The following is a 27997-nucleotide window of genomic DNA, read 5'->3' as shown; positions in this document are numbered from 1 at the left end:
ACTCTGCATCTTTTTGCACAATTGTTGTTTGTTGTTGTTTTTTGTTAATGTCTTTATGTCTCCAAAGTGTTCTGTAAATTGACTGTCTGTTGTACTAGAGCGGCTCCAACTACCAGAGACAAATTCCTTGTGTGTTTTGGACATACTTGGCAAATAAAGATGATTCTGATTCTGATTCTGATTTTTGTGCGTACGCACCTTTTGTATATGAGGCCCCAGGTCCCCAAACTGTGTTAGTGAGGAACTACAGAGGGGGAGAGAAATGTTTCGATGGTGTCATTGAGGTTTTGGTTCCTGTCACTTATTTGGTGTCTGCAAATGGGGAAAATCATTTGGCCACACTTTGGCGGTGGGCAGCTGTCCTCCGCTTCACATCCACCTTAATGTCTGACCACTTCTTTTTTAGTTCAGGGTGTTCACGCTATTCTGTCTCCACAGCATTGACAGCCTCACACGCGCTGTCCCATTCGCTCTTCTTTCGCGTGTGGTTAACGCCGGACGACAGCGTACCAAAGAGGATTTTCTTGCGCACCTCCACTTCATTGAGCAACTTCACATTCAGAAAAAAAAAAATTCTTCATTACCTTGCTCATTTTCCTTTTTCCCGAAGGAAAATGTGCTTGGATTCATGAGTACGCAGAGTTTCATACGTCTGAATATTTTTGTGCGTACGACATTTTCTGGATTTGAGCGTACGCCATGTTTTAGGAGGAAATCCACGCAAGTCTTTGTACATGAGGCCCCTGGACCAGGACACTCTTGTAAGGAGATTTCAAACTCTCAATTGTGAAGAAATCAATGTCTACTTGAAGTCACACGCCGAACAAGTAATGTACCAGTAAAGCCTACTCTTTTTTTAACTTTTTTAAATCTAAATTAGCTGCAGTTATGACTTAAAAGAAAACATACAATTCACACAATTCTGGTGAGTCACATAACTTTATTAATTTTTGGAGCTCAAATTAAGCTTTTTTCCTCCGTTGTAGCGTGCAGCTGAATATTTACATTGTGAACAATTCATTGTGATAAATTAGCTTTGGCCAAGACATTATTCCATACTAGAAAAACTAGTTTCCTCACTGCATTACAAAAGACACAAGGTGATATCGAGCCTTCAGAAAGGCTTTGTGGGTCTTGTCCATGCTGCGCTAACCATTAGCTTCAAGCTTGCGCTTGACAACAACCAGGATTTTCATGGCATGTCTTTATCAACGTCTTCCACATTGCAAAGAGTTCAAGCTCCGATCGCTTGAGCCGCTGTAAACGCAGACGGAGGTGGGGAACGTCAGAAGGAAGCCATGCCACGAGTTGCAGGGCTGCTGTCTGGTCTACACTTATATTGTACTGGACCGTGTGGAACACACTGATTTGACTATTATGTAGACACCATAGAAAGAGCACGCTGTGAGAGGTGACATTTTTAGGACAACTGCATCTCGCTCATCTCCCCCTAGTCTCACAGGTGGCCCCAAATCACTGATTACTTCAGACCTTAATTGGATAATTTGTTGAGGCACCACCTGCAACGTTTTCTAATCATTTTTCTTCCTAAAAAATGCTTTCCCCTCTGATACTCTGTCTTTGGTTTCCTGTAGCTTCTCAGACAGCTTGTCCTTCGTCTCTTCCATTTTCTCTGAGAAGCGTTCTTTTGTTTCTTCCATTTTCTCTGAAAACCTCCCCTTAGTTTCCTCCATTTTTTCAGACAATTTCTCCTTTGTCTCCTCCATCTTGTCCTGGAAGTACTCTTTGACTGGTGGCGGTGTGGATAAATAGCCGTGCTTTCGGAGGTACTGAACAGACAGAGAAGTGCCGCCCAGGGTCACTGCATATCTGGCAGGAGTGGCGATCTGGATGAGGACACAAAGACACACACTGGTCAGCAGATAAACACCGGACAGCACACTCATGCTGCATCCCATTGGTTTCGAAAGCAAGGGAACAAATGAGAGAAACTTCCCTTTTTGATTGTACACTTATATACAAATACTATATATACTGTGTTTAACGTATACATTTGCCATGTTTTCTTTATTCTAATTCTGTTTTCATCCTAGCATTTTATTTTATTTTTAAAGCCTATTTGAGTACCTGTTAAACATGGTCTATAAAATAAATTATTATTATTATTACTAAATTAAGCAACCAAGTAAATAATTTTATCTGCCTAACTTTGATAGTGTCTGTGAGTGAGCACTCCCATCCCACTGTTTTGCAACAATTGAGCTAATCGACATAATAACCACTCCCACATCAATTTTAACCCATTTGTTTCTTCCACCACTGACACGCTCAGCCAGGCTGGTCATTGAGCTGCAGCGAGTTATGTTTGATGCACAGGTTAGGGTTAGCTTCTGCTAAGCGGCACATGATTCATGAGTTGTAGACACAGTGATGATGGGGGTTACTAGCTGTTATTTGGTAATGCAACTATGCGCCACAGTGTGGTGTGTATACTGCACAGTCTATGAGATAAAATCCGATTGTCTTTAGGGATGCTCGCTTCTTTTCATTTCAATTTGTGGCCTCTGCTCCCGCAGGTAGAAGCCACCCAAGTTGCAAGATGTCAGGGTAATGAATTTCCTACAGCATTCCTGATGATCTTGCCCAGCACACGAGTGTACCACGGCACCCTGGTTGCTATCTAGTTACACAATTAGGAAGAAGGGAAGATTTATTTTCAGGATGTAGGCGTAGCGAGTTAGTTAACTGCACGTCACAATTACGTCGGGAAACCGCTGATGTGAACGAGGGCGAATGTAAGTTCTTACATTAGAGTGGGAAGTTGTAGTCATAACAATGTCCTCTCACATTGTGAAAATAGTGTTCTTGAGGAAGTCTGACTTTATGGCCAAACCCTGCTCCACTGAGTGAATCATCTCCTTTTATGTTGCTACAAACCATCTTTGTATACAGACACACTGATGTTACTATCATGTTGTGGTGCCTGACGCAAGGCTTGGCCAACGGTTTTGCTCATTCCGATCCTGTTAAGATTAAATGCGAAAGACTATTACAGTCATAATATAGTCATACATAAGACATTAAAATGATCAGCCAATGAATGAGTAGACTAAATTACCTTGTACATGGCATAAGCAGTCAGAGCGTAACCACTAGATGATTCTCTCAATAGTCCAACAAGTGATTCTGGCACACCGATCATCTCCAGGAATTGTACCACATTTACACCTCTGGGGGAAAATACAAAGGAAATTTCATTTATTACTTAAACTTGCACATACACCTTGTGGATAACCAATTCTAAATGTTTCTACACTGTTGTTTTCATAATTATCGTACCCACATGTGCATCAATTACACTCATGTTGGCAACATCATACCTTTTGTCAATCATCAGCCCAAAACATAAAACAGTTCACATAAAACATCGACACACCCCTGTTCAATTGCTATGGTTTTAGGTTGTAAAAAAAATTAGACCAAGATAAAGCATTTCAAAACTTTTTCCACCTTTAATGTGACCTACATAACATGTACAACTCCATCCACCCATCCATTTTCTGTACCGCTTTATCCTCACTCGGGTCGCGGGCCTGCTGGAGCCTGCACCCAGCTATCTTTGGGGCGAGAGGCAGGGTACACCCTGAACTGGTCGCCAGCACATATAAACAAACAACCATTTGTTTGTTTATATGAAAACCCACCCAGGCATATATATATATATAAATAAATGTACATATATACACACACACACACACACACACAAACAAACAAACAAACAAACTCCATGCGGGCTTTCATGTGTCTTGGAGAGGAGGAGAGGCTTCCGTCGGGCCACTCTGCCATAAAGCCCCGACTGGTAGAGGGCTGCAGTTGCAGGGATGGTTGACTTTCTAGAACTTTCTCCCATTTCCAGACTGCATCTCTGGAGCTCAGCCACAGTGATCTTTGGGTTCTTCGTTACCTCTCTCACCAATACTCTTCTCCCCTGATTGCTCAGTTTGGCCAGATGGGCAGCTCTAGGAAGGGTTCTGGTCGTCCCAAACGTCTTCCATTTAGGGATTATGGAGGCCACTGTGCTCTTAGGAACCTCAAGTGCAGCAGAATGTTTTTGTAACCATGCCTTGCCACAATTCTGTCTCTGAGCGCTTCAGGCAGTTCCTTTGACCTCAAGATTCTTATTTGCTCTGACATGCACTGTGAGCTGTAAGGTCTTATATAGACAGGTGTGTGGCTTTCCTAATCAAATCCAATCAGTATAATCAAACACAGCTGGACTCCAATGAAGATGTAGAACCATCTCAAGGATAATTTGAAGAAATGGACAGCACCCAACTCACAATATATGAGTGTCAAAGCAAAGGGTCGGAATACTTATGGCTGTGTGATATTTCAGTTTTTCTTTTTTAATAAATCTGCAAAAATTACGTTTTTTTCTGTCAATATGGGGTGCTGTGTGTCCATTAACGAGAAAGAAATTTAACTTAAATGATTTTAGCAAATGGCTGCAATATAACAAAGAGTGAAAAATGTAAGGGGAATACTTTCCATACCCACTGTATGTGTGTGTGTCTTATGTGGTGAACACACACACAACTCTTGAGTGCTGACGTTTTAAACAATGTCGCCGCAGTCGAGTGAGCTCCTTAGTTTGCTTAGCCCGTAATAAATAGTTCACTTTCCCTAAAGTTTTCCAGGTGTGTGCATCTATGGAGCAAACTCCATTCTGCCAGTGGCTTGCTGAGTCATGAGCGGCGCCGCGGGTGTTACCACAAAAGTGAAAATGTATCGAGTCTCGAAAGACTCCTGTGCCCATTGTATTTATTAAATAATAACCTGCCCTACTCTGTCTCTGAGTGGTTAGCTCCAAGACAGGACCTCAAAGTTTTAGTGTATCCCTCCTTTGATTTGCTCTGTGTGGAAGCTCTTTTCACACACGCACGCACGCACACACACACATGCACGATGGCTTTCTAAACCATGCTTCTACGGACGCAGACTGAAATCACTTCATGGGTCCTTGCTCATTTTTGTGCGTCCCAGACGCAGGACGCACATAAAACGAGATCCCTGAAATATATTATTTAGGCTTTACACGATCAGGATTTTGGGGCTGACCACCGATCAGCGAGTTTAAAAAACCGATCACCGATCCGATCACAAGATGGAACAATGTGTCTATTTAAATGACCTGTTCATTTACTGTATATACTTGCGTACTTAATTGCTCAAAAAATTATATTTACAATAAATAATGTATATCTTTGTTCCTCTATGCCTGTGAGGCATAGTGACAGACACAGATGAATGGTCTTCTATTAGATTGCAGGAAGTAAATACAATAATTAATGTATCCACTTTTTGTGACATTTTTGCTTGTTGGTGTGCCGTGAGCTTTTTCAATTGGAAAATACGTGCCACGACCCGCAGCACCTCAACGCGAAAATACAAAAGACCAGTGCAACAAATACGACACTGGCTGATCTGATGTGCAAAAATGTTGCTTAAACGTAAGAGTAGCAATAGAGGATGTCCGCTCCAGAGGTGGGTAGGTTAGCCAAATATTGCACTTAAGTAAGAGTACGGTTACTTGACAATAATGTGACTCAAGCAAAAAGTAGCCCTCCAAAAAATGACTTGAGTAAAAAGTACACGGTGAAATAATTAAAAGTACTGAGTAAATAGTAACTTCAGATATTTTTTTTAACCACAGCATGAACATCAATTCAAAAAAGCTAAATGTGAATGTGCAAATTTTGATGTTGCTGTGTGTGGGTGTGCGTGTGTGCACAGCCAAAACTAAAACATCTGCAATTTACTGCAAGGTGTTTTCTCAATTTATAATATAACTTATAATATAATGGGCTGAAATATCCACATTTGGGCAGACAGTGCCAGACAAATACCGCAATACATAAAAGCTGTTGTTTTTGTTCGTCTAAATGTAAACACGAGGAGCGCGACGTTGCCTTCATGGTAACGATGACCCTCCCAACATGTTGGCCACGCCGGGCTGGCTTATCTAGTGTTAATACCTATGCCCGGGAAACCCAATAGATGACATTGTGTGAGGTCATGTGACTTTCTTTGATTGGTGAACTAGACTTAAACGTCACTACCACTTAAATCGGATTGGAGAAAACAGCGCTCAATGCGGAAGTCGAAGTCTTGCGCACGAAATAGTTGATAAATTTAGATAATTGTAACGGAGTAAAAGTACCGATACTTAACACCAGAAGCGGCAGAAGTGTTTTTTCCAGTCTCCTCAACTCCTGTGACTTATGCAAAGGAGGTCCCGAGCGCACAGGCGGAACCTCAGGCCGATGCGCTTGCATATTAGTCCGCCGCGGTGTAATATTCAGCAGAAATTACATCTGTGTGCGGATGGTGGATGTGTGGAACGGCTCTTGCTGCCAGCGTTCAAGGAGTATGAAACAGCTTATGACGACAGTGACCCCCCCCCCAGGAAAAACTCATCGGATCGGTACGATTCACATCAATGGCCTATTTTGAGTTCAAAACAGCGGATTTTGCCGAAAGGTGACTGTTTTGCATGTATCCCTTTTGAAGACACGCGCAGATGCAAGCTGAACATCAACACCACCAACTGACACTGCAGTGCAGATTTTACCACGGATAGTTTTGTAAACTTTCACCAGAGACAACATGGCTTCGTGGGTAACTTGATAGTAGTAAATTGGACGGTGCCAACTGTCTAACTACTAAGGCTTCCTCCTACCGTCCCGCTGTCTGGTGCCGTGTTCGCCTGTCTTACCGACAACGAGGGTAAGTTGACGTGTGTGCTTATTTTTATGATAATAGTCCACAGTAACCATTTCATTTTGAAGTTGAGCCTTCTAATGTAATTTTACATTGTATAAGCCATCACCCCCTCAGTATGTTTGATTCCTTTTGGGGCAGCCATTCGACACGCCCACAGCATCTGAGAGGTGACCCTTATTATTCAAGTTTTGAAACCTGATTTTGTATACCGAGTGATACACTGTGATACAATGAATTTTATTCATTCAAAATTGGTAGGCTTGTTAACATTACTCTTCTCTGAGGTATGTCGGATCTACATGACATTTTTTGGGCCTGCTTAGTGCCTCTTTAATTAGAATGTATCCAAGATACCAAGAGATGAGCTAACTACAACTAACTGGCCTTGGTGTCCAATTTTGGGGGGTGATCATGGAGCAGAATCAAGCTTGGACGTGTTGCCTCCCCATATGGGTGAAAATGTATTTAAATGTTATGTGACATGCTTGGTATATTTTTCATGTTTATCTATAGTGAACTGTTCCATACAAGTGCCATGAAGTCACTTACTTCATAGCAGCATAGTAGAAGGTTCCAAACCATAATGAGGATGTGAGGAGATGCACAGGTATCATCACCTTCCCGTACTGTTTGAAGGTCTTCTTGAATCTCTGAACAAGCCCGATGGACTTGTCCTGCAAAGGGTCCATCTCTTCCACATCTTTGTCTTGCTGAAATGACGGTGTCTGAGGTGAAGAAATGGACAATTCTCCCTCTGGTGGCTGGTGTTTGGGCTGATGGGCCGCTACGCTGGACGAGGACGTTGAGAACCAGTGCCAGCTCGCAGGGTGTGGAGGGGGCAGGCGTAGGGCACACCTGCAAAATGACTGTGATGGCTCATGGAGAGCAACACCTTGCAGGAATCGGCAACCCACTGCGACCCTTCGCAGTGTGCCACGTGTGACGATGTGGTGCATTAACATCATCTTTCTCCTCTTCTATGGTTGTCACGTTCACCAACAAACTGCGAATGAAAATGGGGGGGGGGGGGGGAGTTAACATTTTAACAGTAACGACTGACTTGCAAATCACAATCGAATCGGTACTCTTTGTACTATTCTGAAATGAAGACATGTCAATGTCCAACAAATGAAAAATCAAATTTGATTATTTGAAAACTATTCTAGCCCCACGGTTAAATCCTGGTCGCAGATTTTGTCACAACACCCGCTAAAACAGCTTATGTATTTTGGCTGGCACATTTTAGCAAGAATTGTTTTGGCAACCGCTTTTCGACAAAACAATTCTTTTTAGATTAAAATGGTTTACTTTAACTAGAATCCCTCACCACATCGTCGCCGGAGGTAAATGGGTCATGAACCCAAACTAATTAAGGGTAAAATTTGTGTTTCCTCTTAAGGTATATTCAGTTTTGTTTAGTCAGATGGTCTAAGCTCGTAAATGCAGTCATTACCCTAATGTATTACTATTATTAATGTCACATGCTAAAATGGTAGCTGCTCAAGTGAAGTTGCGCAACATAAAGGCTGCTTGTGGCTTTTTAAATTAATATCTTGTTTTGTTTTTGTTTCAAGAAATACTAACCGTAAACTTACATTTATTTATATTTGTTTTATCCATTTTTTATTTTTTAAAAATTGCTTCACTAAAAATGGCTCTTTAACCAACCAAAAATATCATTTATCCAAATACTCAAATATTGGATAACATTTTTAGCAAGATACTCGAATGCTAAAATATTCAAATATTCTGCAGCCCTAACTGGTATCGAGGTACCTTAAGCATGTATAGTATCAAAGTCATAATTTTGGTACAACATTACCCTGTGACAAAAAGCCTGCCTTCACATAATGAATAATTAGTATAGGCAAACATGTATAGCATTAATTTAAATGGGATATAGTCTGGAATCATTTTAATTTGGGTCTTCTGTACAAATTGCTGGGTCTCTGGAGTGACAGCCCACCCATCAAGCGCAGAATTAAACTACCAAGTAAATCGTGTGTTCGCCGCCTATTTCTGTAAATACGTCAATGCGCGAGGGGTTCTTAATTTCCTACTTTATGTAATACAGCCCCTGCTTTCAAGCAACGGTCAGACTACACTGTCTGAAACACGGTGATAAATTCAAAAGGTAAGCAAAGCTGCATTTTAATGAAAACATGTCACAGACAAGTTTTTAAGACACATAGCAACTGTTTTAAATTGTAAAAAAAAAAATGTAATAAAAAAAATTCATCTCCATTAACAATACGTGTATTACTCACAACTGCATTGCATGATACTGATATGATACGCTTCATAAGGTAACCTCTGACAGTGTCATTTTTGTCTGTGAGGTTCAGTCTCACACAATTTAAGTATCAATTTAAAAAATAATTATGGATTAAAGTGTGCTAAGGTTGCACAAGGTCATGCTGGCACAACCAAAAACAAAACAACTCCTTGGGCGAACTTTCCACAAGACACGTGATCATCATAAATGTTGACAGGAACAGTTTAGTTCAGTTTTATGGAACGGCATATGGGTCCGTCGCACTCCGTTTTCCGTCAGCTAATCCAAGTCGTGTAAGTGTGGACCACTTGGGAAGCCATCCAGTTACAAATGTATAGATAGAAACAGATGTGTGTCGTAGCATTTTTAGTCTTCCAACCGGAAATCACATTGCTGCTAACTTTACATACCACAAGGAGTTGACATTGGTCAGCTCTTGTTTGGAGGGCAATTGAAAGGCTACTTTAACTTAGCAAAGTGAATAAAACGCGGTTTAAAGGTGAAGTGTTTAGAGCTCCTTTGTTCTTGGTACGGACACTCTCGCGTGGAGGTTTAATCTTAAGGCCAAATCTCAAAGTGTTGCCAACTTTGGGTTTTGTCTCTTGGTTAGCTCTTAGCTAGCCGCCGAACATGCGAATGAGACGCTATTATGTCCCCCTCGCCCTCCCCCATTTCCTGGCCAAAATGTAATTCAACAAAGAGCACAGCTCACTTACGATTTAAATTACGTGTTGAGGGTCGCGAATATCGCTAATCTTGAAGCCTGAACGCCATGTCAGCCTGCCGAGGCACTGTGGCGGTCAAGGACCACATTTCTCTGTGCATCCGACGAGAGTGCACGGCACACTAGCCAACCCGCGGTGTTTTATGGGTAATGCAGTTTTCTTTTAGGCCTCACGGTCTCGCAACGATTTGTGCTAACGTGTGCCATTGCCACATTCGTATCTTTTCAAACACATGCGAAGAAAAAGACTCAAAATCACGCTTAAGCAATTCAAGAGTTTTAAATTTAATTTTATGCAAAAGCAGGAAAGCACCTCGCCAATCGTTGAGACTTGTGTCGTCCCAACGTCATACCTAGTATGGTCTCTGGATGGCAGTATAACTTAATGTATGACCATAGAGTATGAAAAATACAGGACGAGAGTTACTGTAGTCTTCGACCTGTTTTAAAGAGCCGAAGCATACGTAAAAATACTCTTACGACCTCCTAAATTATTATTATTTTTTATTTATTATAATTTTTTTTTTTACTCTAAAATAAAAGCCAGCGCGGACCAGCCATGTCAACCATGCACTTGACATACTTTTCATCAGAAATGAATTCAACTCTTTCCAGTGTTAAATCTCCAGCACTATCAATAGCTAAGATGCTGAAGACTGCAAGATTTATTTTTGACTAATTCGCCTGGTTTAGGCGGACTAGACTATTATCTTTCTTTATTTATCTTATTTGTATCTATCTTTATTTTATTTTATATAGCTTTAATCAGCATTTAAATCAGCCTTTGTGGTATGGTTTTGTTGATCTGTCTCACTTGTAACTGATAAAACATTTGGTTTTATCGCAGACATATTTTAAATAGTCGTAATTATGCTCTGAAGTTCCTTCGAAGAGGGTAAAACAGCAACGCTGATACGAAAGCATTTTGGGCCATCTAGAGGTCGAGAAAAAAGTGAGCGACATGACTCAGCAGAAAAATCATTTGGCTAATTGACCTTCCATTCCAGTGGAAAGGTTAGAAGGCATAACAGTTTCCGCTGTGAATATTTCATAAGCTACTCAGACGTCATCTGACTGACTAACGTTGTTAAATGTGCGATAACCTAAGGTTGTGTAATACTTTAATTTAATTTCATATACTTTAATGTCCCCGTGGGGAAATTTGTTGTGGACTCTGCTAGTCCTGCAGTACACACCACAAACAGCGTTTGACAGTCCACAGCAAAATATAGTTAGCCATTTGAAAAACAGTTGTCCAGCAACCAATTTGCACTGCTGGTTGAGGTGACACATTGTGCAACCTTCAATGCTAAAATATTACATCGTAAATAATATTAACATTTGGAGTGCTATTAACCTGCAATACCTGTTGAATACAATACACACTACATTACATTACATTATATTAGACAACATTGTTGCATTGAGAGTCTTGATAAACGTTGTGATAAAAGAGTATTTGTAGTGGTCCAGGCGGGCTGAGAGGAACTCTAAACTCTCCTCCCAGAGGGTAGCAGCTGACCAGTTTAATTAAAAAGTGAGCAGAACAAAAAATATGAAGTAGAACATGAAAGGCATGAATAAAGACATATTTACGTTTTTTATTTATTAATATAACATTAGCGCTAACAATGAAAGCGACACACAAAAAGACGAGGTTGTTTTGTCAGACCCCCATTTGCCTACATTGGCTCGGAACTATCATATTTCTCTATGCAAACATCATTGGCAGCCCCCATGTGTGACCATGCAAAAAATTTCCGTACAAATTTCAACCAGCGCCTCCCCCTCCCGACGATCGTGTTTGAGAATACCACGATCACATAATGTTGACGTGAACCTCTTTATTCCTCTCACCCTTTTCTTAACTGTTCAGATCTTTACATGTTTAGCTGGACTCATTCGCATTTTAAAAGCCTGTGTTTGTCATCAAGTGATCTTAGAATCTGGAAACTAATTTAGTCTTCAGGTTTGCACACATGGCAACTTTATGTCATCATAGGATAAATTGTTATTTCATTTAACCACTCAGACTGAATTTCTTTCCAACAGTTGGTTTTGACAACACTGTCGGTGCAGCATTCCGTCAACAGTACAGAATTACACTGGGGAGTTTTCTATTTCTTTGTCACGTATTTACATAGGCAGACTATTAAAGGCACATTTTATGAAAATAATCACTCCAAACAAACATTAAACTGGTCAACAACAAATTTATTGTACGAAGATTTACGAAGGACAATTTGTATGCAATATTACATTGGTTTTGCTCAATCAGGTAAATTTTTTTAAACTATGGCCACATGTTTTTTTTTACATTTTTGTTTACATGTACAGGTATTTTTGCTTTATATCAGGGGTTCTCAATCTCAATATATATACACAAACACACACCTGAACAAAAACATAGACAACTTATAAAACACAAATTTTGTAGCCCAGTGTTATCATCCACTTTTGGTAAAAAAAAAAAAAAAAAAGGCTCTATTTTGTGGATTTCAAGCTTTTAATTTTCAGAAACGGATTTTTCCTTCAGCATTGTTTCTAACTACACCGAGCTTCATAAACTCATTGTCGTCTGTATGTAACCAGTAATAGTTAAAGCTGTCCTTACATAAATAGAAGAAACCCAAATCATTTTTGAAGGGAATTACGGTTTTAGTATAATACTTAAAAGGATTTTACGTATACCGCAGACAAAAATATACAGTAAATTACTCTCTTTTTTTACATTTAAACAGACTAAATAGGTGTATGAGATTTAACATTTCATACACACGCTCAAAGATAAATTTAATTGAATGTATAACAGTAATAACAGACTATTTCCTGATAAATGTGGAAATATTCTTGGCAAGACATTTATATTGCAAATGCATGAGACACACAGAACATAGACCAAACACAATCCATAAAAAAATCCAGGCTCCTTTTGACTTTTTGAATTATTGGCAGCCCCCATGTGTGACCATGGTGTAGGGCCACTCACTTATTCTGATAAATAACTCATGAATATGCGATTTGCTTGGGTATCCCCTCATTCACACTCTCGTCCTACATCCATCCATCCATTTTCTGAGCCGCTTCTCCTCACTAGGGTCGCGGGCGTGCTGGAGCCTATCCCAGCTGTCATCGGGCAGGAGGCGGGGTACACCCTGGACTGGTTGCCAGCCAATCGCAGGGCACATAGAAACAAACAACCATTCACACTCACAGTCATGCCTAGGGGCAATTTAGAGTCTCCAATTAATGCATGTTTTTGGGATGTGGGAGGAAACCGGAGTGCCCGGAGAAAACCCACGCAGGCACGGGGAGAACATGCAAACTCCACACAGGTGGGGCCGGGGATTGAACCCGGGTCCTCAGAACTGTGAGGCTGACGCTCTAACCACCGTGCCGCCACTCTCGTCCTACAGACTTTTATAATTTACACCACACTTCAGTTGTACAGCCGGGTTCACGACTCTTGTCCTGTCCTTCCCTCACAGGGTGTAGCACTACTGCCCCATACAACACTCATATCTAATGTGTCATTGTTCTAGGTATATAATGATTTACTTTCATCTTGTTTACAGTTAGTACTTTGTCTTTTGTTTTCTTCTTTTCTCACTCCCCTCTAGAAACCTTGTTCTGTTCGACTGATCAACTCTGATTCTCAATAAATATCCATTAAAATACTAAGAAACCACAACGGCAGCTTAAAAAGTCCACTGTCACACAGTAAAACTTTTCTGGCATAAAATGGATACAGATCCTCCTTTCTACTTGACCTAACAGCTGAACAGGACAACAACAAAAAAACAAAAAAATTTTCTCTTGTCACTGATGGTGTAGTGGTACACTCGCCTGACTTTGGTGCGGGCAGCATGGCTTCCGACCTCAACACAGCACAGAAACAGCCCCCCTCACACTCTCCAATGACCTCCTCCTCCCCTCAGACTCTGGACACCTTAACATCCTCATCCTCCCCGACCTCACTGCACCATTTGACACCATAAACCACACTATTCTCCTGTGCTGTCTCAAAACCTCTCTAAACATCACTGGTGCCACCCTCTCCTGGTTCAATTCATATATCTCCGAGCGTCAACAATTTGTCATATTAACAACTGCACCTCATCTCCTTCCCCTGTGTCCCAAGGCGTCCCCCAGGGCTTGGTGCTTGGTCCTCTTCTCTTCATCCTTTACATACTCACCCGAAGAAACATCATTGTCATGACCTCCATTTCCAATGCTATGCTGATGACGTCCAGATCTACAGCTCCACCAAATCCTATTTTCATGCTTTATGAGAATGCACACCAATTTAATGCTTTTGGACTTTGGTTACGGAGAAACTGTCATATACTGCCCTACAGTTCCATTATTGGAACTGTTGCTTTGTGTCTTCTCTCTCCCCCATCTGTTCTCAGTCTTCAATTAGCCTCATCACCACCGGTGTATATAAGCCTGTCTGTTCCCGGAAATCCTCACCTAAGTATTGCAGCCTCTCCTAGCGGTACCACGGCCCACCTTATGTCAAGTAAGCTATACTGTTCCTCGCTTCCCTTGTTAACTCTTGTGTCTCCTCGTTCCCAGTGCTCCCCTGTGTTCCTGACCCACGTCATTCCTGCCACCAAGCCAGCCGCCATTTTACATCTGCCTCCGCCTGCTCTTGGGTCTTCTCTTTTTCAAATGGCCTCTCGGACCAACTCAAGGATGAGCTAGCGGTCCGGGACGAGCCCTCCTCTCTTGAGGATCTCATCGCCCTTTCCATTCGGCTTGATAACCAACTGCAAGAGAGAGCACGAGAGAGGAGGGTCTGCGTATGTAAGAATCCTCCCACTCAGAGCACCACGCCGTTGGCTTCTCACCCGCCTCCCGCACCGTCTCCCGCACTTCCGTCACTCCCCGTAGCTACCACAGAGCCCATGCAAATTGGTAAAACGCGTCTAAACCCACAGGAGCGTCAGCGTCGAGTCATCCAGCGGCTGTGTATCAACTGCGGTCAATACGGTCACTTTATTTCCTCATGCCCCCTCCGATCAAAAGACCAGGCTCACTGCGACCCAAGAGCGTCGTGGTTAGCCAAACCTCCATTCCCTCATGCTCTCCCTCTCGCATGACCGTTCCCGCTTACATTATAGTTTCTGCTAGAACACCCCCATTATTGCCCTTATAGATTCCGGTGCCAATGACAACTTCATTCATGAAGCAATAATTCACCAGCTCCAAATCCCTCTCCAACCACTTCCGTCCCCGATGAAAGTCACAGCCCTGGATGGCTGAATCATCTCCCCCGTTACCCCCCACACAGTGCCATTCACCTTTGCTCATTTCGGGTAATCATCGTGAGAACATCTCACTTTTTGGTATCCCTTCCCCTGATACCCCATTAGCCCTCGGAATTCCTTGGCTCAAGAAACATAACCCCACCATCGACTGGACACACTGAGCTGGATGGAGCCCTCACTGCCACTCACACTGCCTGCTCTCAGCTATACCGCCCTCTGATAAATCGCCACCCTCTTCCACGCCCGTTGACCTCTCCCGAGTCCTGAAGAATACCATGATCTCTCTCTGGTGTTCAGCAAAGACCTGGCCATTTCTCTAAACACCCGCCCCCCCCCCCCTCCCCGCCCCCCCACCGCCCGTATGACTGTGCGATTAATCTGCTGCCGGGAGCCCCTCTTCCTTCCAGCCGTCTCTACAACCTTTCCCGACCTGTGAAAAAGGCAATGGAGGACTATATCCATGACTCTCTGGCTTCCGGACTCATACGACCTTCCTCTTCTCCAGTGGGGGCTGGCTTCTTTTTTGTTGAAAAGAAAGACACCACTCTTTGCCCATGTATCAATTACCGTGGTCTCAATGACATCACCGTCAAAAATAAATCTCTGCTTCCCCTCATCGACCCCTTGTTTGAACCCCTCTGCGACGCCCGGATATTCACCAAGTTGGATCTACGGAACGCCTACCACCTCATCCGTATCCAAGAGGGGGATGAATGGAAAACCGTTTTCAACACCCCTCTCGCACACTTCGAATACCAGGTCATGCCGTTTGGATTGACTAATGCCCCTGCTGTCTTCCGGACTGTCATTAACTGTCATTTCTCAGCATATCCTCCGTGATATGCTGAGAAAATCAGAATGTCATACATATATGTATGACATTTTCATTTTCTCCTGCTCCCTTGAAGAACATCACGGTCATGTACGCCAAATCCTCCAACGCCTCCTTGAAAACTGCCTGTATGTTAAACCCGAAAAATGTGAATGCCACCTCTCTGTACACTTCCTGGGCTACGTTATCTCTAAAGGACAACTACAACGCGACCCTTTCAAGATCCAAGCCGTTGTTAACTGGCCGACTCCCACCACCCGCAAAGAACTGCAATGTTTCCTTGGATGCGCCAATTTCTACCGTCGATTCATCCGTAATTACAGCAAGGTCGCAATTCCCCTCACTAGCCTCACATCCACCAGCTCCCCCTTTCAGTGGACCGCAGCAGCATCCCAAGCATTTAATCAACTCAAGACCCTGTTCACCAGTGCGCCCATTCTTCGCCACCCCGACCCCTCCCTCCAGTTCGTGGTCGAGGTTGACGCCTCGGACACGGGGGCAGGGGCTGTCCTCTCGCAGCGGGACCCCACGACCCAGAAACTTCACCCCTGTGCCTTTTTCCCTGTCGTCTGTCCCTTGCCGAGAGGAACTACGACGTCGGCAACCGAGAGCTACTGGTCATTGTATGGGCCTTGGAAGAGTGGAGGCACTCATTCCTCCCAATAATTGAGTACGCCTACAACTCCCTCACCAGTTCCACCACTGGTATGTACCCATTCATGGGTTGCTATGGTTACCGACCCCCATTATTCAAAGAACAGGAGCAAGCAGTGGCAGTCCCCGCCGTCAAGGATCATGTCCGGAGAATCCAGGCAGTGTGGTAAGACGTCAGAGCGGTGTTGACCTGGTCCGCCGCACGCAATAAACATCTCGCGGACCGTCATCGCTCCCCGACGCCCGAATACAAGGTGGGCCAATCTGTCTGGCTTTGTTCTCACGACTTCTCGCTTCAGATAGAGTCTCGGAAACTCAGTCCGCGTTTCATTGGTCACTTCCCCATTACTAAGATCATCAATCCCACTTCCGTCCAATTGAAGCTTCCACAGTCTCTGAAAATTCATCCCACATTCCACGTCTCTTTGCTGAAGCCTGTCTCCACCTGCGCCCTAAGCCCTGCGGCCGAAACCCCTCCACCCCCGCGCATTAATGACAACCATCCGGCCTTCACGGTGTCGCGCATCCTCGACGTGAGGCCGAGGGGGAGGGGGTTCCAGTACCTTGTCGACTGGGAAGGGTACTGCCCTGCAGTTCCATTATTGGAGCTGGGAGGGCGCTTTGTGTCCTCTCTCTTCCCCCTCCCCTCTCTGTTTTCAGCACAGTCTCAGTCTTCAAGCAGCCTGATCACCACCGGTGTATATAAGCCTGCCTGTTCCCGGGAATCCTCGCCTAAATATTGCAGCCTCTCTTAGCGGTACCACGGCCTACCTTATGACAAGTAAGCTATACTGTTCCTCCCTTCCCTGGTTAACTCTTGTGTCTCCTCGTTCCCAGTGCTCCCCTGTGATCCTGACCCACATCATTCCTGCCACTAAACCAGCCGCCTGTTCTGTCCACTGCCTGCCACCTGTCCACGCAGCCGCCTGCCAACACATCCAGGACCACCTCCATAACCTGTCCTTAATAAACTCTTCATCATTTTACATCTGCCTCCGCCTGCTTTTGGGTCCAGCTACTCCCCACACGTCACAGAAAGTCTGCTATATTTTGAACTGCAGGATTCTACTTTCCCCAAGATTGTGCATACTTGGTGACTTAAACATAATCGACCTCCCAAATAAATATTCACAATCAATACTTGTTGCTTTAGCTATTGCTAAAGAAACAATTCTACTAAACTGAAAAAATAAACAATCTATCAAGATTAATCACTGGTTACATTTCATCATAGAATATATTGCAATAAAAAAAATATCTGCGGAATGAAAAAACTCAATTAGGTAATTACACAGATTGTTGGTCACCCTTCAACATCTTGAACCTAGATCTTTGATTCCTCTGCCTGTGTAGAATGCCATCTGACAGTAACAATGTTATATTGTAAATGGAAAATAAAGTTTTGTCTTCTGTTTCTTTGTTGTTGATGTTGATAGCGCTGGTGCTGGCTGGGCGTGGGGGATGGAGGTTCCCTGGGGCGGTGCTGCGGGGCTAGGTGTGGCGGTCCTTTCTCCCTGTGGTTGTCCTGCCGGATGTGCCCGGCCTGGTGGAGCCATGTCTCTTAAACTTAGGGTTAAGGCTTAGGCTTAGCACACACTTACACAATTCATTGTAAATATTTTTCGCTAGTTACAGTCGGGCACACACATACATACTCAAGGTTTCCTGGGGGCCTGGGGCAGGACCAGGGGGATGAGGGCATTGGACCTGGATTCAGTATGTCAGTACTGGTTCCGAGACACTTTGATCCTCCGCCCTGTCTGCCCCCCAGGGGCCTCATGTACAAGAGGTGCGTAAACACAAAAACATGGCGTACGTTCTTTTTTTGGCAAAGTTCAGATGTATCAAGAGTGAAATAACTGTGGAAATGTGCCTCATGCCAAATTCATGGCTGGCGTACGGCTGTTAGTCCTTTGGCGACACTTAGCGGTGATGCTGGGAAACTGTTATAATAAATAAGTGCACATCAGAGACACATGAACAATTATCACAGATGAACAATCAATGCCCGGCAACATTTGATTTCAACACTTTAAAAGAGGCAAGGACTAAGAATTCACTTGTCAACCAGTGTATTTAACAAATCATAGGGTAGTATAGGGTTGATATTTGTGAGGACAACTATTAATTGATCAAGGCGATCATTTATGACGCCTATCAATGCTAAACATTGACATCAGACTTACAAATAGATTTGAGCCACTTTTCCAAGACACTGGCCGAGAATGCTCATCCCCCACCACCACTGAAAGGTATGAAAGTAAAGCATAAAGAAAAAAATGGTACCCCAAACGTTAATAGTTGGTGATGGAGCTGTCAAGGATGGGAAATGTTTCTGCAGCGAGAAAAACACCAAAGTACTCTGTTTTACCAATGACATGGTGTCTGATATCGCGTAAAAAAAAAATACTGGAACTCACTAATCAGCACCCAACTGTGAAATCTGTGATTATACACACAGAGGCCCTGGATGTTGTCAAGCAGCAATCAGAGGTACTGAAGTGAGATTTCACTGATCTCCTAACAAAAGTGCAATGTTTGGATGCTGAGGTTTTCATAAGTGGACCTCTCCCATCAGTACGAGTTGGAGATGAACGTTTCAGTAGGCTCAGTCAATTAAGTAAGTGGCTCAAAGAAGGTGGGAAGGCCCATGTTGTGGGGCTGTCCTGGTTGACACGCCTCTGCAACATCGCGTGGACATCGGGGAGAGTGCCTCTGGATTGGCAAACTGGGGTGGTGTGAAAAGGCTATGGAGGACTATATCCGTGACTCTGTGGCTTTTGGACTCATTCGACCTTCCTTCTTCTTCGTCGAGAAGAGAGATACCACTCTCCGTTCCTGCATCGATTACCGTGGACTCAATGACATCACTGTTAAAAATAAATCACCACTACCCAGTGCGCCCATTCTGAACCCCTCTGTGACGCCCAGATATTCAATAACTTGGACCTACGAAATGCCTACCGGCTCATCCGTATCAGAGAGGGGGATGAATGGAAAACTACTTTCAATACCCCCGCCCCGGACCCTTCAAATACCTGGTCATGCCGTTCGGATTAACCAACACCCATGCTGTCTTTCAGAATCAGAATCAGAATCATCTTTATTTGCCAAGTATGTCCAAAACACACAAGGAATTTGTCTCCGGTAGTTGGAGCCGCTCTAGTACAACAGACAGTCAATTTACAGAACACTTTGGAGACATAAAGACATTGACAAAAAACAATTGGGCAAAAAGATGCAGAGTCCTCTAGCACTTAGAGCAGTTCGAATGGCTAATATCGCAATAGTCCGGTGCAATGACCATTGTGCAAAGGGCACTGAGACTTCAAGGAGTGTATGCGGTTTAAAGTGACGAGTAGTGCGATAATCTGGGACAATGGTTGTGCAAATGTTACAGATACTCCTCAATCAGGGTGCAAATGGAGCAGATGCTACTCTGGCATGAGTGGCCAGTATATGCAAATAGTGCAGCACGGCGAGACAACTACAGTGAGTGCACGAGTAATACATAATTGGCCCCACAGAAATGTGACAACGAACTCAAGTCAAAAAATTGCCAGCTTGTTGTAATGGAATTATAAGTTAGCTGTTTAAGAAGTTGATTGCAAGAGGGAAGAAGCTGTTGGAATGTCTACTAGTTCTAGTTTGCATTGATCGGTAGCGCCTACCTGAGGGAAGGAGCTGGAAGAGCTGGTGACCGGGGTGGGGAGGGTCCAAGAGGATTTTGCATGCCCTTGTCTTAGTTCTGGCAGCGTGCAAGTCCTCAAGGGTGGGTAGGGGGGTACCGACAATCCTTTCAGCAGTTTTGATTGTCCGTTGCAGTCGGAGTTTGTCCTTTTTTGTAGCAGCACCAAACCAGACTGTGATGGAAGAACACAGTACTGATTCCTAGAACTGCCTCAACAGCTCCGGTGGCAGGCCGTGCTTTCTCAGAAGCCGCAGGAAGTACATCCTCTGCTGGGCCTTTTTGAGGACGGAGTTGATGTTGGTCGCCCACTTCAGGTCCTGGGAGATTGTAATTCCCAGGAACTTGAAGGTCTCGACGGTTGACACAAGGCAGCTGGACAACGTGAGGGGCAGCTGTGCCGAAGGATGCCTCCTGAAGTCCACGATCATCTCTACAGTCTTGAGCGTGTTCAGCTCCAGGTTGTGTCGGCCGCACCACAGCTCCAGCCGCTCCGCTTCCTGTCGATATGCAGACTCGTCACCGTCCTTGATGAGGCCGATGACAGTGGTGTCATCTGAAAACTTCAGGAGTTTGACAATCGGGTTCGCTTAGGTGCAGTCGTTCGTGTAGAGAGAGAAGAGCAGCGGAGAGAGGACACAACCTTGGGGTGCCCCAGTGCTGATGCTGCGTGTGGATGAGGTGGCCTCCCCCAGCCTGACCTGCTGTGTCCTGCCCGTCAGAAAGCTGTAAATCCACTGGCAGATGGCAGGTGAGACGCTGAGCTGGAGAAGCTTGGATGAAAGGAGTTCAGGGATGATGGTGTTGAACGCTGAGCTGAAGTCGACGAACAGGATCCTTGCGTAGGTCCCTGCACTGTCGAGGTGTTCTAGGATGAAGTGCAGTCCCATGTTGACTGCATCATCCGCAGATCTGTTCGCTTGGTAGGCAAACTGCAGGGGGTCCAGCAGGGGACCTGTGACACTCTTGAGGTGGTCCAGCACAAGACGTTCAAAGGACTTCATGACCACAGATGTCAAAGTGACAGGCCTGTAGTCATTCACACCCGAGATTGCAGGTTTCTTGGGGACTGGGATGATGGTGGAGCGTTTGAAACAGGATGGAACTTCGCACAGTTCCAGAGATCTGTTGAAGATCTGAGTGAAGACTGGAGCGAGCTGGTCCGCGCAGACTTTGAGGCAGGATGGGGACACGTGGTCCGGGCCTGCCGCTTTGTTAATCTTTTGTTGTTTGAAGATGCGTCTCACATCCTGTTCATGGATGGTTAACGCAGAGGTCAGAGGTGTGATTGTGGTCGCGGGCGCGTCCGGGTTGGTGTGTGGTGTGAAACTGTCCTTTTCAAATCAGCAGTAGAGGGTATTCAAGTCGTTGGCTAGTGTGCTATTGTTCTCAGCTTGGGGGGATCGTCGCTTGTAATTAGTCAGCGATTGTAATGCATGCCAGACTGATTTAGAGTCGTTTGCGCTAAACTGTTTTTCCAACTTTGCTGTATAGATCCTCTTTGCAATGTTAATTTCTTTGGTCAGCTGGTTTCTAGCTCGATTATACAGGGCCCTGTCCCCGCTCTGATATGCATCCTCCTTAGCTTGGCGAAGCTGCTTAGGTTTAGCAGTGAACCACGGCTTATTGTTGTTGAATGTGCGAAATGATTTTGTTGGTACACAGACCTCTTCACAGAAACTGATATAGGATGTGACAGTCTCCGTATATTCATCCAGGCTCCCAGCTGAATTTTCAAAGACACTCCAGTCTGTGCAGTCTAAACAGCTTTGAAGTTCCATCTTGGCTTCATTTGTCCACTTTTTGACTGTTTTCACTGTAGGCTTCGCACATTTAAGTTCTTGCCTGTACGTCGGTATTAAGTGAATTAAGCAGTGATCAGACGAGCCCAAGGCTGCACGAGGTATAGCAAATCTTCATCAATGGTGTCCTCCACAATATGTTGAACCAGTTTGTTTGTGTTTACTTGGACGACATCCTCATTTTCTCCCGCTCCCCCGAAGAACACCGCAGTCATGTCCTCCACATCCTCCAGCCCCTCCTTGAAAACCGCCTGTATGTCAAACCCAAAAAATATGAATTCCACCTCACCTCCGTACACTTCCTAGGCTACATCATTACCAAAGGACATTTGCAACCAGACCCTGCCAAGATCCAAGCAGTCGTTAACTGGCCCACTCCCACCAACCGCAAATAACTAAATTTCCTTGGATTCGGCAACTTCTACTGCCGCTTCATCCGCACTTACTGTAAAGTCGCAATTCCTCTCACTAGCCTTACCTCCACCAGCTTTCGTTTCAGTGGACGCTGGCAGCATCCCAAGCCTGCTCACAGACTGATCACAGGAAACTTGCCTACCTCCGTTCCGCCTTAACCCCCGCCAAGCTCGCTGGGCCCTCTTCTTGAGCTGATTTAATTTCAGCCTCTCCTTCTGTCCTGAATCCCGCAACAGCAAACCTGACGCTCTGTGTCGGATCTTCTCATCCCCTTCCAGCCCTGCAGAACACGAAACCATCCTCCCTTCCTCCTGCTTCGTTGGGGCACCTGGAAAATCGAGCAGATTGTCAAACATGCTCAAGAGAACCAACCGGATCCCAAGACTGGACGTCCTGTTCGTACCCGACTCTGCACGTTCAGACATTCTCTAGTGGGTCCACGGTTCAAAACTCACCTGTCACCCCGGTATCACCCGCACAATACAATTTATACACTTCTGGTGGCCTAGCCCGGGAGTTCATCCAAGGCTGCTCCGTCTGTGCCCGCGGTGGGTGCAGCAGCCAGCTTGTCTTCGGTATACCATCAACAGACCAACGGCCAGATGGAGTGGGTAAATCAGTCCCTGGAATCTGCCCTTCGTTGCGTTGCCGCACACAACCCCACCTCCTGGAGCTCAGTCCTCCCATGGATTGAGTAGGCCCACAACTCCCTCACCAGCTCTGCCACTGGTATGTCTCCATTCATAGCCTGCTACGGTTTCCAACCTCCATTATTTAGGGAACAGGAGCAGGCGGTGGGTGTTCCCGCGCTAAGGGATCAACTTAAGAGGGTCCAGGCTGTTTGTAAAGACGTCAGGGCGGCCTTAAGCCGGTCCACAGATCAGAACAAACGGCTCGCGGACCTTCATCGCGCTCCTACGCCTGAGCGCTTTATTGGTCCATTCCCAATCACTAAACTCATCAATCCCACGTCAGTTCAATTAAAACTCCCACAATCCCTCAAGATCCATCCGACATTCCATGTGTCCCTGCTCAAACCTGTCTCCACTTGCGCACTTAGCCCTCCGGCCGTGCACCCTCCGCCCCCTACTGGGCGGCACGGTGGCCGACTTGTTAGCGCATCTGCCTCACAGTTCTGACGACCGGGGTTCAAATCCCAGCCCCGCCTGTGTGGAGTTTGCATGTTTTCCCCGTGCCTGCGTGGGTTTCCTACGGGCTCTCCGTTTCCTCCCACTAAATCCCACAAATCACTAAATGGTTTTGTTCCTGAATACATGAAAGAAATGGTAATGGAATATAAACCCAGTAGGGCTCTGAGATCGACAGACTCAGGTCAAATAGTGGAGCACAGTCCAAAGCAAACATGGTGAGGCATCCATCCATCCATCCATCCATTTTCTACTGCTTATCCGGGTTGGGTCGCGGGGGCAGTAGCTTTAGCAGGGACGCCCAGACTTCCCTCTCCCTAGCCACTTCATCCAGCTCTTCCGGGGAGATCCCGAGGCGTTCCCAGGCCAGCCGAAGGACGTAGTCTCTCCAGCGTGTCCTGGGTCGTGCCCGGAACACCTCACCAGGGAGGTGTCCGGGAGGCATCCGAATCAGATGCCCCAGCCACCTCATCTGGCTCCTCTCGATGTGAAGGAGCAGCGGCTCTACTCTGAGATCCTCCCGGATGACCGAGCTTCTCACCCTATCTCTAAGGGAGAGCCCAGACACCCTGCGGAGGAAACTAATTTCGGCTGCTTATATCCGGGATCTTGTTCTTTCGGTCATGACCCACAGCTCATGACCATAGGTGAGGGTAGGAACGAAGATCGACCGGTAAATTGAGAGTTTCGCCTTTCGGCTTAGCTCCTTCTTTACCACAACGGACCGATACAAAGTCTGCATCACTGCAGACGCTGCACCGATCCGCCTGTCGATCTCCCGTTCCATTCTTCCCTCACTCGTGAACAAGACCCCAAGATACTTGAACTCCTCCACTTGGGGCAGGATCTCATCCCAACCTGGAGAGGGCATGCCACCCTTTTCCGACTGAGGACCATCGTCTCAGATCTGGAGGTGCTGATTCTCATCCCAGCCGCTTCACACTCTGTTGCGAACTGCTCCAGTGAGAGTTGGAGGTCACGGCTTGATGAAGCCAACAGAACCACATCATCAGCAAAAAGCAGAGTTGCAATACTGAGGCCACCAAACCGGACCCCCTCTACGCCTCGGGTCCCCCTAGAAATTCTGTCCATAAAAGTTATGAACAGAAACGGCGACAAAGGGCAGCCTTGGCGGAGTCCAACCCTCACCTGGAAAGAGTCCGTCTTACTGCCGGATATGCGGACCAAACTCTGACTCCGGTCGTACAGGGACCGAACAGCCAATGATGAAGCAGCCTTTAGCTATTATGCTGCACACAAATGGAATAAGTTGCCAATCGAAGTGATATCGCCCCAAGTGTGAATGTTTTTAAGTCCAGGTTAAAAACTCTTCTTTTTTCTTCTGCTTTTTAGAGCATTTCTACTTTTAAATGATTTCTTGCACTGTATGCTGTATTAATTGTATTCCCCCCCCCCCTCTTTGTTTTAAATGGCGGCACGGTGGGTGACTGGTTAGAGCGTCAGCCTCACAGTTATGAGTACCCGTGTTCAATCCCCGGCCCCGCCTGTGTGGCGTTTGCATGTTCTCCCCGTGCCTGCGTGGGTTTTCTCCGGGCACTCCGGTTTCCTCCCACATCCCAAAAACATGCATGAATTGGAGACTCTAAATTGCCCATAGGTGTGAATGTGAGTGCGAATGGTTGTTTGTTTGTATGTGCCCTGCGATTGGCTGGCAACCAGTTCAGGGTGTACCCCACCTCCTGCCCGATGACAGCTGGGATAGGCTCCAGCACACTAGTGAGGAGAAGCAGCTCAGAAAATGGATGGATGGATGTTTTACATTTTTATAAGCTGTGTTTTCCTTGTTTTTAAATGCTTTTAATCATGTAAAGCACTTTGAGTAACCTTGTGTATGAAATGCGCTATATAAGAGTTACCTTGTTATGAAATGCGCTATGTAAATACATTTGCTTTGCTTTGTTATTGCCCTGACAATCTCTTCTTGTGACTCCAGCACAGCACGAGTGAGGACACGGCCAGTCGGACGGACAGTAGCAGCCGGTTGTTGGAGCATAATTGCATCGGAGACACTGGGGATGCCGGCGGTGACGCCAGGAACGGTGGATGAATCCTCCGCGTCTGTGATACTATTGATGTCAGGGACAGTGGAGGAATCCTTCACGTCTGTGACACCAGATACAACGGGGATGGTGGATGAATCCTCCAAACATGTAGCACGTGTAGCACCTGTCTGCGACTGCATGTCCTCTCCTGTTTATTAAAATAATAAATTAAGTAATCAAACGGGAGTCAACGTTTTTGATATCCTCTTTGACATTCTGACATGCTTCTATTTGAATTCAAAAGATTTATTACAAATACCATATGAACATTTCCAAATTAACCTTTATCTCATAGGGCTGAGTGTAGGTTACTGTATGAACAGTTGTTGTGAGTTATAAAAATACATGGTATTTACCTTGGGGGTAATCAGAGCCACCCACATGTGCTCCCACCACCCCTGCGAGAGCAGTGTCACCCATGATTGCAGTGACTCTCTCCTCAAATGGGTTGAGGCCCTGCGCCCCGGTTCTGCCGCCTGTTTTGGCCACACTTGCGTGGTGGGCAGCTGTCCTCCGCTTCCCATCCACCTTAATGTCTGACCACTTCTTTTTTAGTTCAGCATGTGTGCGCTCTTCTGACCCCAAAGCATTGACAGCCGCACACACGCTGTCCCATTCACTTCTCTTTCACTTGTTCTTAACACTGGATGACAGCATGCCAAAGAGGATTTTCTTGTGCGCCTCCACTTTATTGAGCAGTGTCTCCACTTCACATTGTGAATGTTTTTTTCTTCATTACCTTGCTCATTTTCTTTTTTTCTGATCATGCAGAGATTGGGAAAATAAAACAGGCGGAGGAACCGGCGTGGAGGGATTCACCCCATTCAAGGAGAGAATCGCTGCAATCATGAATGACACTGCTCTCTTAGTGGTGGTGGTAGCACATGTGACTGACTCTGATTACCCCCAAGGTAAATCCCATGTATTTTCATAACTCACAACAAATGTGTTCATACAGTAACCTACACTCAGCCCTATGAGATAAAGGTTCATGCATAAATGTTGTATGGATGGTATTTGTAATAAATCTTTTGAATTCAAATAGAAGGATGTCAGCATATTAACGAGGATATCAAAAACTTTGACTCCTGTTTAATTACTGAATTTATTATTTGAATACACAGTACACACAGTCGCAGGCTGTTCGGGGGATTCATCCACCGTCCCTGGTGTTTCTGGTGTCACAGACGTGGAGGATTCCTCCACCGTCCCCGGTGTCCCTGGTGTCACAGACGTGGTGTCACGTACGTGGTTAGGGCGAAGGCGAGGAACGCAAGGCAAGAACATGGTGGACCCAATTGCAGGGAAGCAGGGAGGCAAAGCAGGAGTGCGAGAATCTCAAAATAATAATATTTAATCACAATGATAAAAACAACTGGCGACTATGACATGGCTAGACATGTGACAACGACAATGAACCGACAAGAACTGAAAGAAACCAGGGAACTAAATACAAACAAATTGCCGACACAACGAGGAACACCTGGACAAGACGAGTGGCTGGAGAGAGCTGATTGGTCGACACAAAGTAGACGAGAACAGGTGGACACAACAACCTAATGAGCACACGACAAACATGGAACACAGGAAAACATGGAACAAAACTAAACACAACCCAAACCAAAACACAGACCATGACACGTGGAGGATTCGTCAACCGTTCCTGGCGTCTCCGATGCAATTACGCTCCAACAACCGGCTGCTGCTGGCCGCCCGACTGGCCGTGTCCTCACCCGTGCACACTGATAAAAACAGTCCTTTGAATTTACTTAATTTGAACGTACATCGGTTGCACCTGATTAAAATGTGTTAAAATGACATAATTTACCCCTCTTCTCCTATTTTCTTTATTTTAACACATTTTAATCACGTGCAAACAATGCAATCTTTTTTTCAGTGCATGTGCTGGAGTCACAAGAAGGGATTGTGAGGGCAATAGGAAGCATAAATGATTACCTTTATCAATTAATAGGTATCCTCACAAATATTCGTCATTCATTAAATGCACTAGTTAACAAATTAATTCTGAGTCCTTGCCTCTTTTACATTGTTAATCAAATGTTGCCGGGCATTAATTGTTCATCAGTGCTAATTGTGAATACACCATCAGTGACCTACCCAACTTCAACATGTTCGAAAAAATTCACGCCTCGCGTGGCCTACTCATCTAAGCCGCAACATTTTCACATTAGCCACAATTCCATGTTTTGCACGACAATAATGCCCATTCATTTCCAAAGGCACATTCAACAAAACACATTCGAAATTCAAAATGTTCAGCTCATTCAATTCACTTTGGGATTGGTTTTCAACATTCCAAAAATTCCCACCCACCAAGAATTTCACCATTTTCACCATTTTTTGACCCACAAAAAATTAG

General features: G+C 45.0%; 1 protein-coding gene and 1 long non-coding RNA gene across 2 annotated transcripts; one reads left to right on the top strand and one right to left on the bottom strand.

The window, feature by feature from the left end:
• Positions 1-920: 920 nt before the first annotated feature.
• On the bottom strand, positions 921-9886 carry fam210ab (family with sequence similarity 210 member Ab). Its single transcript, XM_061777384.1, has 4 exons — positions 9736-9886; positions 7294-7747; positions 3080-3191; positions 921-1847 (listed from the first exon to the last, which is right to left on the bottom strand). Exons 2-4 carry the CDS (start codon positions 7707-7709, stop codon positions 1533-1535), a joined length of 843 nt encoding a protein of 280 aa, XP_061633368.1. The 5' UTR covers positions 7710-7747; positions 9736-9886; the 3' UTR covers positions 921-1532.
• A 16199-nt stretch (positions 9887-26085) lies between these two features.
• LOC133480033 (uncharacterized) lies at positions 26086-27566 on the top strand. The gene is made up of 3 exons (XR_009789156.1): positions 26086-26292; positions 26389-26528; positions 26742-27566. It is a non-coding gene; the product is annotated as an uncharacterized LOC133480033 (long non-coding RNA).
• The last annotated feature ends 431 nt before the right edge of the window (positions 27567-27997 follow it).

Source organism: Phyllopteryx taeniolatus, chromosome 6 (assembly GCF_024500385.1).
Source record: "Phyllopteryx taeniolatus isolate TA_2022b chromosome 6, UOR_Ptae_1.2, whole genome shotgun sequence".
Classification (NCBI taxonomy): Eukaryota; Metazoa; Chordata; class Actinopteri; order Syngnathiformes; family Syngnathidae; genus Phyllopteryx; species Phyllopteryx taeniolatus.
The sequence above is the reverse complement of the archived record's forward strand: the minus strand, read 5'-3'. Positions and strand labels throughout refer to the sequence as shown.

What these genes read in the sequence shown, in the direction of transcription:
- fam210ab (XM_061777384.1), bottom strand. Translation starts at nt 7,709, where the DNA reads ATGATGTTAATGCACCACATCGTCACACGTGGCACACTGCGAAGGGTC. An exon ending in TTCTACTATGCTGCTATGAA is followed by an intron (nt 3,192 to 7,293) that starts GTAAGTGACTTC and finishes ATTTTCCCCCAG; the next exon opens with AGGTGTAAATGTGGTACAAT. An exon ending in CTGCTTATGCCATGTACAAG is followed by an intron (nt 1,848 to 3,079) that starts GTAATTTAGTCT and finishes GTCCTCATCCAG; the next exon opens with ATCGCCACTCCTGCCAGATA.